General features: G+C 33.6%; 1 protein-coding gene and 2 long non-coding RNA genes across 6 annotated transcripts in view; 1 reads left to right on the top strand and 2 right to left on the bottom strand.

Annotated features, from left to right (window-relative positions):
* Nucleotides 1–17,338, bottom strand: part of LOC127701140 (ranBP-type and C3HC4-type zinc finger-containing protein 1-like) — a 494,271-nt gene that overhangs the window by 200,155 nt on the left and 276,778 nt on the right. For all 3 annotated transcript variants that reach the window (XM_052204944.1, XM_052204946.1, XM_052204945.1), the window contains one exon: nucleotides 11,854–12,041. In XM_052204944.1, the coding sequence (XP_052060904.1) occupies nucleotides 11,854–12,041 (188 nt within the window). The remainder of the gene's footprint in view (nucleotides 1–11,853; nucleotides 12,042–17,338) is intronic.
* LOC127701212 (uncharacterized) overlaps nucleotides 1–17,338 on the top strand; it is a 115,555-nt gene that overhangs the window by 74,040 nt on the left and 24,177 nt on the right. The window lies entirely within an intron of this gene.
* On the bottom strand, nucleotides 4,269–11,846 carry LOC127701195 (uncharacterized). Of its 2 annotated transcripts, none has more exons than XR_007981857.1 (3): nucleotides 9,385–11,846; nucleotides 6,616–9,224; nucleotides 4,269–6,091 (listed from the first exon to the last, which is right to left on the bottom strand). It is a non-coding gene; the product is annotated as an uncharacterized LOC127701195 (long non-coding RNA). The 2 variants fall into 2 exon arrangements; XR_007981856.1 differs by having other exon boundaries at nucleotides 6,616–9,384; nucleotides 9,545–11,846.

Genomic DNA, 17,338 nt, shown 5'->3' with positions numbered 1-17,338 from the left:
AAAGATTATAGCCAAAATCGGAATAAAATAAAATGCTCCGCTGGGGCGCAGCTTGATACGACCGCAGAGGTCAAACCCCGAACAGTTGGGGCAAGTATGGACACAACATTCAAGCTTGATACAGCACTGAATTTGGATTGTAATTAAATATTTGACACAGCATAGGTTTCTGACACAGAATGAAAGTGGTCTAAGAACTTATAATTTTTTAATTTACCTATTCATATATGTGATGGACTGTGAAACTCAGATCAGGAGATTGGGAAATTTTGGTCAGGAGATTAGGACTCAGATCAGGAGGTTTTTAATCGACATAAATTTTGTCGTAAATGTAACCGTGTGCTGTAAAAATGGTCTTTTAAAGTGTGTTTTCTTCAACTTTCCATCCAATTTATTATGTTTATAGTACCCTTGTACTTATAAAGTATCTCCATCTTTATATTTTACATGTTCAATCTAACATTTTTTTTTTTCAGTATGTTCTTTAAATTTTTTACTTCATATTCTATAAAACATTTATTGCAACCAGAACATTTGTTTAACTATCTGCAAATAGCTTTTGTTTGCATACTCAGAAAATCATTCTAACTGTAAAACAAGGGTCATAGTTATTATATAAATTTCAATTTAAGCCTTGAAAGGAAGTATAGAATCCTCAAATAATTTTCAAATTATTATTTTTTTATTTGTCCTAAGACATTTAAAATCATTTATTTACCATCCTTTTATGATTATTTGTTCAATTTATATTTTATTTATATTCTTTTAAAAATTTTCATTATTAAAAGGAAAGTAACTTAAAACAGGATAAATCAAGGGAAGTAACCCAATAAATACACAGTTTTTGTTACACAACGGCAGTTAGCCTGAGGTAAAAAATCGTTGATTACCAGTATGTTTGACACCCAAGCTGACAAGTGAAGCCATATAATTATGCATGTTAATTGATTTACAGGTAAAATATAACTTCAGGTAATGTGAGTTACACCAGATGCCTGAGATGATATGTTGGGCAGAAATTTTTCATTCATGAAAAATTTTATACACAGGATTATAATTTTCCTCTTCAACCGGAGGTCGGGAGGAGACTCCTGAAAACAGGATTATTGTACTCCTGTCGGGAGGTTCACATGTATGCTATTCAAACCATATCATTATTATTTGCTTTTATATATAAATCAGAAATAACCAATTTAAAATGGAAAATTTTAAAGAAAAAAAAGGAAAAAACCCCCCCCCCCCCCCCCAATTTTTTTAACCCCCTTATGATTCATCGCCCCCACACTCAATCCCAGCTTTCCCTTTGTGGTATGGTACCTTGCAGTACAATTTTAGAGAGATCCATTCACTTGAACACAAGTTATTGTCTGGAAACTAGAAAAATGCTTGTTTTTTTGTCCCTTTTTGGCCCCTAATTCCTAAACGTTTAGGGCAATTACCCCCAAACTCCAACCCAGCTTTCCCTTTGTGATATGGAACCTTGCAGTACAATTTCATAAAGATCCATACACTTACAAACAAGTTATTGTCCTGAAACTAGAAAAATGCTTGTTTTTTGCCCCTTTTTGGCCCCTAATTCCCAAAATTTGGAGGAAATTACCCCCAAAAATCAATCCCAGTATTCCCTTTGTGATATGGAACCTTGTGATACAATGTCAGAGAGATCCATACACTTACACACAAGTTATTGTCATGAAACTAGAAAAATGCTTGTTTTTTGCCCCTTTTTGGCCCCTAATTCCTAAAATTTGGAGGCAATTACCCCCAAAATCAATCCCAGCATTCCCTTTGTGATATGGAACCTTGTGGTACAATGTCAGAGAGATCCATATACTTACACACAAGTTATGTCTGGAAGTTACAAAAATGCTTATTTTTGGCCCCTTTTTGGCCCCTAATTCCTTAACTGTTAGTACCATAACCCCCAAAATCAATCCCCACCTTCCTTTTGTGGTATTGAACCTTATGGTAAAATTTCATTGAGATCCATTTACTTAAACTAAAGTTAGAGTGCGAAAACTAATGTGTATTCGGACGACGACGACGACGACGACGCCAACGTCATACCAATATACGACCACAAAAATTTTTTTGCGGTCGTATAAAAAATCATTTATGGGACATAACTCATAGGGGTTTTTTGGTAAAATTAGATGGTAGGTAGATCTTGAACAATGTGGGCCTTGTAAATTTTCTCTGTCTATTAGGGTTTTGAAGATAATACACAATACTTTCATCTTACCGTGTATTCTATTTTTAAACCTTGATAGCCATGTTGGTTGGCAGGTGGGAACAATAGACACACTTTTTAAACAAGACACCCCATTGGCCCAGTTGTTTCAGAGGAGAACAATTTTGTAAAAGTTAAGAAACTTTTGCATTGAACAGATGACGGACAATTAGTGATTGCAAAAGCTCTATGTGCCGGGTGAAAAATGGAAACCATCTTTAAACAACTCCATAATGCATGGGTTACCAAGTCTTGAAAAATGAGTAAAAAATTCTTCAAACAATTCCATAATAGCTGGTGCACAACTCCAAAATGTGTCCAATCATTCTGTGAGCTTTGCTAACTTTCTGTGCAGTTCTCAAAATCTGCCTTAAAAAAAAATTGTTACCATCTATTGAAAATTTTGCTAAAGAAATGACTAAGTTCTGATTTCTGGAAAAAATTCGTCAATTCAAACAATTCCATAAAAGGTGATGCAAAACTGCTATATATATATGACCATTCTGTGATGACTTCGGGATCTGGTTGATAACTGTAGTAGAAGTTGATTACACAAAATAGTGTTACCTTCTTTTGTTACTTTGCTTACAATCTTTCTGTAATGTTTAAGCGATCTTGGTTGAAAACTGTAGGAAAATTTATTATACAACAAAAGTGCTTACATCTTTTGTTGTAAATATATTACTGAAAAATTACTAAGTTACCAAGTCTTGAAAAATGAGTAAAAAATTCTTCAAACAATTCCATAATAGCTGGTGCACAACTCCAACATGTGTCCAATCATTCTGTGAGGTTTCATTGATCTGGGTTGAATACTCAATACTTTCTTGAGATCCCAAATACACAGAAAAACCCTTTATGGAGCATCCATGTAAAAAAGATAAGGCAAGGATTCCCCTGACCCAGGCTAATCTGCCAGGTAAGGGGGAGGTTGGAATATGCCTTATAATATTGCTTAAAATTAAAACAAGAAGCTGTCAGGAGTCTGTATTGTTCACCTAGCAATTTTGCAAAAATACATTGATACATATTGTGTACAATGCAACAAGATTATGTGTGTTGAATGAAAACTATGTGGACCAAAATCTGTCTTGCTGTTAATTTGGTTGGAAAAAATAAAATGGGTTAAAACTGTGACTTTTTGTGAAGTTTCTGCAAAAAAAGCATATAATTGAGTAAAACTTACAAGTTGTCTTACAAGGACAATAATTTCATAAAAGAAGTCAGTTTACTATTTCTGCCATTTAGACTGATTTGAAGATCTTATTCTGCTGATCATTTTATTACTATTTTTAAAAAGTTTCTATCCACTATAGTTTCCACACAAAAAAAGTGAAAAAATTCTCCTTTCAGGACAATAACTCCTATAAGGAATAATTTGCTGACTTTGGTTATGTTGATCATTTTAGATCATATTGTGCTGAACATTTTAGATGCTTACAATATTTCTTTTTTTACTATATATCTTCTATAAAAGAGAGGCGAAAGGTACCAAAGGACATTCAAACTCATAAGTCGAAAATAGACTGACAATGCCATGGCCAAAAAAAGAAAAAGACCAACAGACAAACAATAGTACACAAAACACAACATAGAAAAGACAGAGCAACACGAACCCCACCAAAAACTGGGGGTGATCTCATGTGCTCCAGAAGGGTAAGCAGATCCTGCTCCACATGTGGCACTCGTCATGTTGCTCATGTTAGTACAAACCCAGTAATAAGTCTAATTCGGTAGGTCACATTCGTGGAAAAGGGGACGGGATTGTAGTTACAACATTTGGAACAATATCCACTATCATCTGTGAAACGGATATTCCATAACGGTCAACCAACTCGTGATGGCGTCCGTAAAATTTACGAAGGGATGATTTCAACTTCACCACTTGGAACTCTTGGTTTAATAGCTTCTTTGTGAGCAGCAGCCCTCTATCAAGGAAATCATGATAGCATAACAAGCCCTGGAATATCGTATCAACTGGGAGATATATATATTCCGTATGCAGGCGCTGCTGGAATGTTGCTATATAGAAATGGAAAGTTCACAATTGGGAAGCTGAAATCATCTCTTTTGTCGTAAAGTTTTGTTTTCAACCGACCCTTTTTGTCAATTCTAGATGCAAGTCAAGTCATGAGGAAGACTTAACTGTATCTGTTGTATCCTTTATCTCAAGTTTGATGGGATAGATGCGTTCAACATAGTCACCAAATTTTGAATTATTTAGTGAGAGAACATCATCTATATAGCAGAAAGTAAAGTAAAAGGATACTGCTAACTTCTTTTCTTTCTTCCTAAGAAGTTCCTGTATGAAGTCAGCCTCATATAAATAAAGGAACAAGTCAGCAAGAAGAGGGGCACAGTTGGTTCCCATGGGAATGCCGATTGTTTGTTGAAAAATATGTCCTCCAAACGTAACAAATATGTTGTCAATCAAGAAATCAAGCATCTTGATGTCAATTTCAGAGAATTTTTTGTTTGAATCACCCTAAGACAAGATATTTGTATCTACGTTGGCCATTCTTTTTTATGAAACAAAGCAGGACCAACTCTTTCAATTTGTCTTTTAGTTTGGAATGGGAAATACTTGTGTAAAGTGTAGAAAAGTCAAATGTTTTAATACTATTGCAAGATGAAAGAGTCTTAGATTGTATGTACTCTAAAAGATCTTTGGAATTTTTTAGTATCCACATCTGATTCACGCAACCACTAGAATAGGTATTTTCATAATAACTTTGAAGCCCGGCTTTGATTGCTGATAAAATTGATGTAAGTAATTTAGAAAGAGGTTTTGTGGAGCACTTAGAAGACCCAGCAATATAATGTTGTTTGTAAGGACACTTATGTAGTTTAGGTATCCAAAACAGTGATGGAAGACCAAGTTCTGTAAAATAAGCCAAAAAAGAGTAAAAATCAGCCTTCTAGGGCAATATTACCTATAAACAATCAATAGACCATTTCAGTCATGTTGACTTATTTATTAAACTCAGTTGAAAAAGGCTTGATTCATCAGATAGAGACAAAGCACACAAAAAACAACTAACAATAAAATGCTTCGCTGGGGCGCAGCTTGATACGACCGCAGAGGTCGAATCCTGAACAGTTGGGGCAAATATGGACACAACATTCAAGCTTGATACAGCTCTGAATTTGGATTATTAAATATTTGACACAGCATAGGTTTCTGACACAGAAAGAATGTGGTCTAAGAACTTAAATTTTTTTAATTTACCTATTATGGTCCAATGTCCAAAAAATCAAAATACATGGTTAGATTCAGCATATCAATATTCAATTTTTGTTAAAATCAAACAAAGTTTAATTTTGGACCCCAACTTGGACAAACTTGAAAACTGGGCCCATAATCAAAAATCTAAACACATGTTTAGATTCAGCATATCAAAGAACCCCAAGAATTCAATTTTTGCTAAAATCAAACTAAGTTTAATTTTGGACCCTTTGGACCTTAATGTAGACCAATTTAAAAAAACGGGACTTAAAATTAAAAATCTAAATACACGGTTAGATTTGGAATATCAAAGAACCCCAATAATTCAATTTTTGATGAAATCAAACAAAGTTTAATTTTGGACCCTTTTGACCTCAATATGAACCCATTTCATAGCGGGGCCCACAAATAAAAAATCTAAATTCATGGTTAGATTCAGCATATCAAAGAACCCCATATATTCAATTTTTGTTGAAATCAAAAAAAGTTTAATTTTGGACCCCAACTTGGACAAACTTGAAAACTGGGCCCATAATCAAAAATCTAAACACATGTTTAGATTCAGCATATCAAAGAACCCCAAGAATTCAATTTTTGTTAAAATCAAACTAAGTTTAATTTTGGACCCTTTGGACCTCAGTGAAGACCAATTTAAAAAACGGGACCCAAATTAAAAATCTAAAAACACGGTTAGATTCGGCATATCAAAGAACCCCAATAATTCAATTTTTGATGAAATCAAACAAAGTTTAATTTTGGACCCTTTTGACCTCAATATGAACCAATTTGAAAGCAGGGCCTACAAATAGAAAATCTAAATACATGGTTAGATTCAGCATATCAAAGAACCTCATATATTCAATTTTTGTTGAAATCAAACAAAGTTTAATTTTGGACCCCAATTTGGACCAACTTGAAAACTGGGCCCAAAATCAAAAATCTAAATACATGTTTAGATTCAGCATATCAAAGAACCCCATATATTCAATTTTTGTTGAAATCAAACAAAGTTTAAATACTGGACCCTATCTTGGACCAACTTGAAAACTGGGCCCATAATCAAAAATCTAAACACATGTTTAGATTCAGCATATCAAAGAACCCCAAGAATTCAATTATTGTTAAAATCAAACTAAGTTTCGTTTGGGACCCTTTGGACCTTAATGTAGACCAATTTAAAAAACAGGACCCAAAATTAAAAATCTAAATACACGGTTAGATTTGGAATATCAAAGAACCCCAATAATTCAATTTTTGATGAAATCAAACAAAGTTTAATTTTGGACCCTTTTGACCTCAATATGAACCAATTTGATAACGGGGTCCACAAATAAAAAATCTAAATACATGGTTAGATTCAGCATATCAAAGAACCCCATATATTCAATTTTTGTTGAAATCAAACAAAGTTTAATTTTGGACCCCAATTTGGACCAACTTGAAAACTGGGCCAAAAATCAAAAATCTAAATACATGTTTAGATTCAGCATATCAAAGAACCTCATATATTCAATTTTTGCTAAAGTCAAACAAAGTTTAATTTTGGACCCTTTGGACCTTAATGTAGACCAATTTGAAATCTGGACCCAAAATTAAAAATCTTAATACACTGTTAGATTCGGCATAACAAATAAATAAATGTGATCAAAGATTTTACAAATCTAATGCGCCATACTGTGCAATTAAAGACTTCTTGAAATTTTTCAATATTTGAAATTTGAAAAAAAAAATTTTTTGAAGAATAATTCTTTTTAATTTCTGAAATCTGAAATGAGAAAAAATTGACCCCCCACAATTTCTTTTTATCTCCCCCCCTTTTTTCCCCAAAAAAGTTCTTTCCCTCAAGATATGGTCATAATCTCAATTCAAATTTCCAATGGAGTTGGCAACCATAATTACCCATTTAAATTTACCATAGTGCTAACTTAATCTATTTTATAATAGAATTAAAAATAAAGTGTCAAATCTTTCATATGGATTTTTTTGTAAAAAAAAAAGATGCAACATTTGCAGATATTTTTACTGGTCTTCCTTTATAAATATGCATTTCTTTAAACATAATTTAAAAGCAGTGTAAGGGAAGTAACCAAAACGTTGTATTTGGATTACCTCCCTTACACTGTTTTAAATTATCTTTATTGTTCATTAACCATTACTTTATACATAATTTAAAAGCAGTGTAAGGGAGATAATTTCAATGATGTATTTGATTTATCTCCCTTACACTGCTTTAAATTATGTTTTGTACTAAAGTATTTGTCCATTAACCAGGACAACCCTGTTTTTCCCCCTTTTTTGCCCCTAATTCCTAAACGGTTTGAGCCATAACCCCCCAAAGCAAATCCTAACCATCCCTTTGTGGTATGGAAACTTGTAGTATAATTTCAGAGAGATCCATACACCATTCCACAGTTATTGTCTGGAAACTAGAAAATGCTTATTTTTGGCCCCTTTTTGGCCCCTAATTCCTTAACTGTTGGTACCATAACCCCCAAAATCAATCCCAACCTTCCTTTTGTGGTATTTAACCTTATGGTCAAATTTCAAAAAGATCCATTCACTTAAACTAAAGTTAGAGTGCGAAAACCAATGTGTCTTCGGACAACGACGACGACGCGAACGTCATACCAGTGCTGACTTGAGAGTACTTGCAGTTATTGAAAGGTAAATCCCATAATAACTTATAACAAGAGTGCATACCCTGAAATGTCTTGCCTGCTTTACTGACAATTGATTTTATGTTGAAAGTCTTAAAGATAAAGGTTTTACTAAAAGCATTTCAGAAACTTGAAATTTTGAAAAATCTATGACAATGAGGTCTATTTCAGATAAATTGTGTCAGACAGACATACACACCTTACAACTTTTTTATACACCAAATATAGTTCACCTATTGTGTAAGCTAATTGAAAAACAGACCAAAACACAATAAAATGCTCCACTGGGGCGCAGCTTGATACGACCGCAGAGGTCGAACCCTGAACAGTTGGGGCAAGTATGGACACAACATTCAAGCTTGATACAGCACTGAATTTGGATTGTAATTAAATATTTGACACAGCATAGGTTTCTGACACAGAATGAATGTGGTCTAAGAACTTAAATTTTTTTAATTTACCTATTCAAACCATATCATTATTATTTGCTCTTATATATAAATCAGAAATAACCAATTTAAAATGGGAAAATTTTAGAGAAAACAAAGGAAAAAAAATCCCCCCCCCAAATTTTTTGAACCCCTTATGATTCATCACCCCAAAACTCAATCCCAGCCTTCCCTTTGTGGTATGGTACCTTGCAGTACAATTTCAGTGAGATCCATACACTTGAACACAAGTTATTGTCTGGAAACTAGAAAAATGCTTTTTTTTTGGCCCCTTTTTGGCCCCAAATTCCTAAACGTTTAGGGCAATTACCCCCAAACTCAAACCCAGCTTTCCCTTTGTGATATGGAACCTTGCAGTACAATTTCATAGAGATCCATACACTTACACACAAGTTATTGTCCTGAAACTAGAAAAATGCTTGTTTTTTTGCCCCTTTATGGCCCCTAATTACTCAAATTTTGAGGGAATTACCCCCAAAATCAATCCCAGCCTTCCCTTTGTGGTATGGTACCTTGCAGTACAATTTCAGAGAGATCCATACACTTGAACACAAGTTATTGTCTGGAAACTAGAAAAATGCTTATTTTTGGCCCCTTATTCTTAAACATTTTGGGCAATTACCCCCAAACTCAATTCCAGCATTCCCTTTGTGATATGGAACCTTGTAGTACAATTTGATAAAGATCCATACACTTACACCAAGTTATTGTCATGAAACTAGAAAAATGCTTGTTTTTTGCCTCTTTTTTGCCCCTTATTCCTAAAGTTTTGAGGCAATTTCCCCCAAAATCAATCCCAGCATTCTTTTTGTGATATGGAACCTTGTGGTACAATGTCAGAGAGATCCATACACTTACACACAAGTTATTGTCATGAAACTAGAAAAATGCTTGTTTTTTGCCCCATTTTGGCCCCTAATTCCTAAAATTTGGAGGCAATTACCCCCAAAATCAATCCCACATTCCCTTTGTGATATGGAACCTTGTGGTACAATGTCAGAGAGATCCATACACTAACACACAAGTTATGTCTCGAAGTTACTAATATGCTTATTTTTGGCCCCTAATTCCTTAACTGTTGGTACCATAACCCCCAAAATCAATCCCCACCTTCCTTTTGTGGTATTGAACCTTATGGTAAAATTTCATAGAGATCCATTCACTTAAACAAAAGTTAGAGTGCGAAAACCAATGTGTCTTCGGACGACGAAGAATTTTTTTGCGGTCGTATAAAAACATAACATTATCCAATGAACCATAAATATGAGGTCAAGGTCAGATGATACCTGCCAGACAGACATGTGCTCCTTACAAGTTATAAATATTCCATACACCAAATATAGCTGACCTATTGCTATTAGTATTTGAAATACAGACCGAAACACGAAAACTTAACATTGACCATTGAACCATAAAAATGAGGTCAAGGTCAGATGATACCTTCCAGACAGGCATGTACACCTTACAATCATTCCATACACCAGATAAATTTGACCTATTGCTTATAGTACTTGAAAAACAGATCAAAACACAAAAACTTAACATTGACCACCAATGAACCATGAAAATGAGGTCAAGGTAAGGTGAAACCTGCCAGACTGACATGTACCCATTACAATCATTCCATACACCAAATATAGCTAACCTACAGCTTATAGTATTTGAGAAACAGACCTAATCACGTAACTTTAACCTTGATCACTGATCCATGAAAATGAGGTCGAGGTCAGGTGAACTCTGTCTGACGGACATGTAGCAGTTGCAAGGAACCCATATACCAAATATAGTTATCCTATTACTCATAATAAGTGAGAAATTCACATGACAAAAAAACTCAATTTTTTTTTACAAGCAGTCGCTGAACCATGAAAATGAGGTCAAGGACAATGGACATATGATTGACAGAAACCTTGTAACATAAGGTATCTGCATACAAAATATGAAGCATACAGGTCTTCTACCTTCTGAAATATAAAGCTTTATACAAATAGTTTACACCGCAGCCGTCGCAGGGTAGTAATACCTATGTCTTGCATACTGCGACTTTTGTCGCAGGTGAGACAATAAAATCATATATCCAAGACTTGAATATCAATCAGTACACATCAAATGGATTTAGGATGAATATGTCATAACAGACAGAGAAAAACATGATCTTGGTCACTGCCAAAATAAAAGTATTGATAGAATGTAGGACTGTAAATTTTCATAACGGTTTACAATATCTAATTACTTTTTAAATTATAGATAATAAAATCAATCTTTGTAACAATAAAAACTATTCAAAATTCATATTACAGTGTTAAATTGATAACCTTTTAAAAATAAGTCTATTTAAAGGATTGAAAAGTTTACACAGATCTCATCTAAATTTACAGGCTCTATAAACAACATCACCGTAAAATTTAGGATGTGATATCCTGTTTGAAATAAGTTTTCTCCTGTACAGCCAAACTTCCAAATCAAATCACAGTGATGCATATGTGATACAAAGATTATGTTGATTGAAATATTTATAAGATCAATACAAACATGGGCTAAGTGAACCAGTTGGGATATATAAAACATCATAAGATTGGGACAAAGAAAGAACATAGTCCAAACAGTTTCTGAAAAGTTCTGTGGAACTGTGTGTCACGACTTTGATTGAGATCAAGGTCAGGTGAACTCTGTCTGTGGGATATGTAAACCACACAATGATTCAATATACTGAATATAGCTATCCTATTACTCATTACCAAGAGATAAAATCATGTGATAAAAAACACTGCACAGTTTTTTAAGCAGTGGATGAACAATTGAAATATGGGTAAGGACAAAGAACATATGCCAGACAGAAACTTCAGAAACACCAGGCATCTGCATACAAGGTATGAGATATAAATGACTTCTCACTTCTCACTTTAGAAATATAAAGCTTTATACAAATATATTACACAGACACCATCCAAATTAGTATTCTTATGTTGTATTCTGTAACTTCATCTAGACAAGACAAAATTCATTATTTATTAACAATAATTCCTAAATTATAAGGAGTTATTTAATAATTTGGTGGAATGGAAAAGTAGGTAGATTTTGATAGTCTGAGCATTTTTGTCCATTTAGATGTTTAAAATTGATTTCAAGATATATATAAGTGACCTAAAAAGTGTGTGTTCACAAAATATCTTATGACTACAATTGATTGTACCTATACTGAAATCTTCATGAATTATGATCAAGTTTTTGTGAATCTAAAACCTGGTCTTTATATCTTCAAAAATGTTATAAAACTTTTAAATTAATTACTGATTTATCTAATGCACTAGCAGTTGTTTCTCCTCTTGCTGGCTGTGGTTTCTTGGCTGGTGCTTTAACACATTCTCTTGGAGTTGGAAATGTAGAAGGTTTTCCAATCATTTCTGCATTAGAACATGTCAAATCCTTCATTTGATTCTGAGGTAAACCTGGTTCAGTCATCACAGTATCAACATAACCTGTAATGAAAAGAAATATATCTTTATATTTTCTTTTTTAGTTACCCTCTCCTAAGGTCCTTTTGCAGTGGTGTGCAGGTTTGTAAATATTATAGGATAAAAAGTAAAATCACAAAAATACTGAACTCCGAGGAAAATTCAAAAAGGAAAGTCCCTAATCAAATGGCAAAATTCCACCAAAATATTTCTAAAAATTACAAACTTACCCACTACAGATCCCATAAGGAGCCTAAATTGCATCAAAACTCTCATTTAATAGCAGAATACGGACAGCAAAATACATAACAACAAAGCCAAGGGATTTAATATATGAACATAGGCATTCATTACAATTCAATAAGTGAACATTAACATTCAATTCAATATGTGAACATCTATGTATTGGTTACCTAAACTACACATAAAACCCGTAAAATATCGTTTCATCTCGGCCTCTAGTAAGTGTTCTACTACTAATCTTTCGGTGCTTTTAACGAGTTCCTTAACTACTATCAAAGAACTTTTTGATGGTCCTTTTGATTCGGTTGACAGTTTTGACTTTTCCACTCTTTATACTATACTTCCACACAATCTTATCAAACAAAAGATTTCCTATCTAATTAAATGGTTGCACATTTATTTGCTGCAACTCAAATAAATCCTTTTTCTCCAATGAGAAAGGTAAATATGGTAGATATACTTACTGGAGGTGTGATGAGATGATTAAAGCCCTAAATTTTCTCCTTGACAACATTTATGTATGTTTCTGCAATAAAGTTTATCGACAGGTTGTAGGTATTTCTATGGGCACAAATTGGGACCCTTTAATAGCAGACTTGTTCCTAAACTGTTATGAATCACAGTTTATGGCCAAACTCAGTACTAAAGAACCGTCTAAATTCCATTTAATTGATAAATTCAACAACACTTACCGTTATCTTGATGATATTTTTTCATTAAATAATCAAGAATTCTCTAAATATACTGCTGAAATTTATCCAAAGGAACTTACTTTAAATAAATCAAATATTAACAGCAATAACTGTCCTTTCCTAGATTTAGATATTTCAGTATTACACTAGAAACTGAGACTTCATAAAAATTTACGACAAAAGGGATGATTTTTCTTTCCCTATTGATAATTTTCCTTTTTTGGACAGTGATGTTCCTTTGGCACCCTCTTATGGTGTTTATATATCCAAGCTTGTTCGCTATGCTCGTGTCTGTAGTGACGTTTTGGATTTCAATGAGCGTAATCTATGTATTACTAGTAAATTATTAAGTCAGGGATTTCCTCACCACAAATTACTTAAAACCTTTACTAAATTCTTCCATAGATACAAAGATTTGGTTTGCACATTTTGCTGTACCTGCAGAAAACTTATTTCAAATGGATGTTGTTAACCGAGCCCGGAAATTAAGATACAATCCGGATAAACTAATCAATCCTTTTAATAAATTTTATTCTAAAAGGTTACCTATTCAACACTGTAATTAAATCTTTGAATATTGTTATTATTGGTATAATATTGATTTTGTTATCAGTAAATTAAAACCATACTAAATATTCCACATATGTACTTTAACGGTACTTCAATCTGTTGATACCTATATTTTGGCATTGCACAAGGTCATGTTTTTCTCTGACTGTTAATGACGTCTTTACACGAAATCCATTGGATGTTGGATGTGTACTGATTGATACTTAGTCTTAGATACATGATTTTTTTAATTAGTTGTTATTGGCTTTGAACTAGCTGTCAGTAACTGCAAGTACTCTCAGATCTGTACTTAGTGTCTTTTTTGTTGTTAGAGATGAGGGATAGATATATACCCTGCCACGTCCTGTCTGTGTTTTTCTTTGATGTTTTTCTTTGTATACATCTAGGGTATGGGTTTTCTCATAGTTGAAGGCCGTACGGTTGCCTATAATTGCTTACATCCACTTCATTTTAATTTGGTGGATAGTTGTCTCATTGGCAATCATACCATATCTCCTTATTTTTATATTAGCATTTATTACAATTCAAATTTTGTGGATGATTGTAATCAAGTTATGTCAGTTAGGAACAAACCATATTCTACCAGTAATTTAGACAAGATTATATACTACTAAACATGAAGAGTATATTATACTGGATGAAAAGAATGAAGATTATTAATTGGAAATGTTCACTCCATGGATGTAAACTTAGAAAGACAAGCCAAGAGACAAATAAGTCCCTTTTTGCCTTCAACTTTTAGACAAATACAATTTCATTGTAGATTTCCAAATCCCAGGGCAGCTATTCCACAAAGAGTCAATCAACCAGATCTAAGGGCAAACTCAATTGATACAAGTCATCATTTCACCCTCATGTGTCAAAATCACCTCCATATCTGAAGCCAAACAAAATAACTGTCATCACCACTGTTTAATTTCAGAATGACAGAGATGAGCACCACTGTATATGACCCAGACTTTAAGTCACAAGGGCATACCAAAATTTAAAAGATAATCTAAGTTTACTAATTTAATTTCCAATAGGAAGCTGTTTTGTGTTATTGCACTGCATTAAAGATTGCTTAATTATCAGTGTAGTAAACTAGTTTGACCCATCCATTGACTGGTATAATAACACAGCTTAGGATCTTTGTTCAGTCTTAAGATTCCTCTCTGATGATTGTTCTACAAAATTCAGACAAGTTTATTTATATTAGGCCCTTTACTGTACAAATTTTAGATATGGGTTAGTTTAAAATTAAACTGTTGACAGAGAGATATGTTTTGCAATTTTTAATTTTGATAGTATAATGCAAATGTTGAATCTAAATGAAAATATGTAAACATGTAAACTATGCAAACCATTCAAAGTCAATGAACCATGACTGAAGGTGCACGATTTTTGGGGGATTTCCCCCATGAGATGTTGACATGAATTTGAAATTCTTAATTATATAAACTGAATACATAAAACATGCATTCAAATGAGTTAAAAGGGTATTTAAGCACATACATACTCATCCAAACAATATAGTAGTAGATTAAAAATATTTCATGGAAATGAGAAATGCCAATGCTTATACATTTTGTAATACTGCATACCGAATACCACTGAATTGTTACCATTGACTTATCATAAGGGGTTCCCTTTAAACTAACCTAAACAATAAATTGCTTCGCCGAGCCCAGCTGGATACGACCGCAGAGGTCCAACCCTGAACAGTTGGGGCAAAAATGGACACAATATTCACGCTTGATACAGGTCTGAATTTGGATTGTAATTAAATATTTGACACATAATAGGTTTCTGACACAGAATAACTGTAGTCAAAGAACTTAGAATTGGTTATATGATTTGAATTTATAATTAATTTTTTGCTTTTGTGCAATAGACTATTTTCATATTACCGACTTTTGACTCCGGATTATATAATTTGTCGACTGGTTACCTTGGACATCATGGTACCAAGTCAGGTAAGAGCAAGCTAAAGAAGTAAAACCGAGCGTTCAATCGGTACAATTTTGGGGGAAAATTACCAGCTTAACATTTTTTTTCACCCCCCCCCCCCCAAAAAAAAAAGAAAAATAAATAATTTTACACCCCCCCCCCCCCCTTTTTTTTGGCAAAAAAAAAAAATATTTGAAGAAATTTTCTTTTTAATTTCTGAAATCTTGAGGAGAAAAGATTGTCCCCCCACCCCACAATTTCTTTTTTACCCCCCTCCCCGCATCTTTTTCACCCCCCCCCCCCCCCCCTTTTCCCAAAAAAAATTCTTCCCCTCAAGATATGGTCATAATCTCAATTCATATTTCCAATGGAGTTTGCAACCATAATTACCCATTTAAATACATCATAAAAGTCTTAAAATAGAAAATGACATACATAATCTATAATATATCTTAATCAGCATTTTTAATAGTAACTTCTAAAAATAAATTGACAGCTAATCACCTCAAGACAATACACCATTTCTTTATACATAATTCAAAAGCAGTGTAAGGGAGGTAATTCAAACATTATGAACCAAGAAACCCTTGTTTTTCCCCTTTTTTTGCCACTAATTCCTAAACGGTTTGAGCCATAACCCCCCAAAGCTAATCCTAACCACCCTTTGTGGTATGGAAACTTGTGGTATAATTTCAGAGAGATCCATACACCGTTCCACAAGTTATTGTCTGGAAACTAGAAAAATGCTTATTTGGGCCCTTTTTTGGCCCTTAATTCCTAAACTGTTGGGACCATAAACCCCGAAATCAATCCCAACCTTCCTTTTGTGGGTATAAACCTTGTGTTTAAATTTCATAGATTTGTATTCACTTATACTAAAGTTATTGTCCAGAAACCATATGTCTTCGGACGACGCTGACGATGTCGACGTGATACCAGTTTACGACCGCAAAATTTTTTGCGGTCGTATAAAAACTTGAACTTGTAAAAGTTTCAAAGTCAATGAACCATGCTGAAGGAGGGGCCAAATAATCTCCATTGAAATGAGACTTGTAAATGCTTACACAACTTCATATCAAATATCATTGACTTAACATAAGTGATTCATCTTAAACTGAAATATTCACTAACTAATAAGTGTAAAATAAGCAAAAGTTTCAAAGTCAATAGAAAATGACTGAGAGGACGGAGCAAAATTTTCTCCATGGAAATGAGATGAGCCAATGCTAATACATCTGCATAATAAATATCATTGACCTACCACTAGTGGTTCCCCTTAAAACTGACTTAATCACAAATAATACATGTAAACTAAGCAAAGGTTTCAAAGCCAATAGACCATGGGGGTGAAGTCAAGTAATCTCCCTGGAAATGAGATGTGCCAATGCTAATACAACTGCATATTAAAAATCATTGACCTACCACTAGTGGTTCCCCATAATATAACCTAATCACAAACTAATACATTGTTGATGCTGCTGCTGTCGCCTACACCACTGCCGGAAACAGCACACCTAAGTCTCGCTTTTATTACTTTGTTGAGGCAAGACAAAAATGATAATGTATTAAATTTTTTTTCAGTGAATTCTATGCTGTTTAAGTTTTGATGTTAAGTATACTTTTTCGTTTAATTATTAAAGCAATTGTTTTTAACTTTTCCTTCATGATTAATGTTTAATAGATACCAAAGATTAAGCAAACAAGAATGTGTCCATAGTACACGGATGCCCCACTCACACTATCATTTTCTATGTTCAGTGGACCGTGAAATTGGGGTCAAAACTCTAATTTGGCATTAAAATTAGAAAGATCATATCATAGGGAACATGTGTACTATGTTTCAAGTTGATTGGACTTCAACTTCATCAAAAACTACATTGACCAAAG

Source organism: Mytilus californianus, unplaced genomic scaffold (genome assembly GCF_021869535.1).
Source record: "Mytilus californianus isolate M0D057914Y unplaced genomic scaffold, xbMytCali1.0.p SCAF_5, whole genome shotgun sequence".
NCBI classification, from domain to species: Eukaryota; Metazoa; Mollusca; class Bivalvia; order Mytilida; family Mytilidae; genus Mytilus; species Mytilus californianus.
This window is presented reverse-complemented; position numbering and strand designations above follow the sequence as displayed.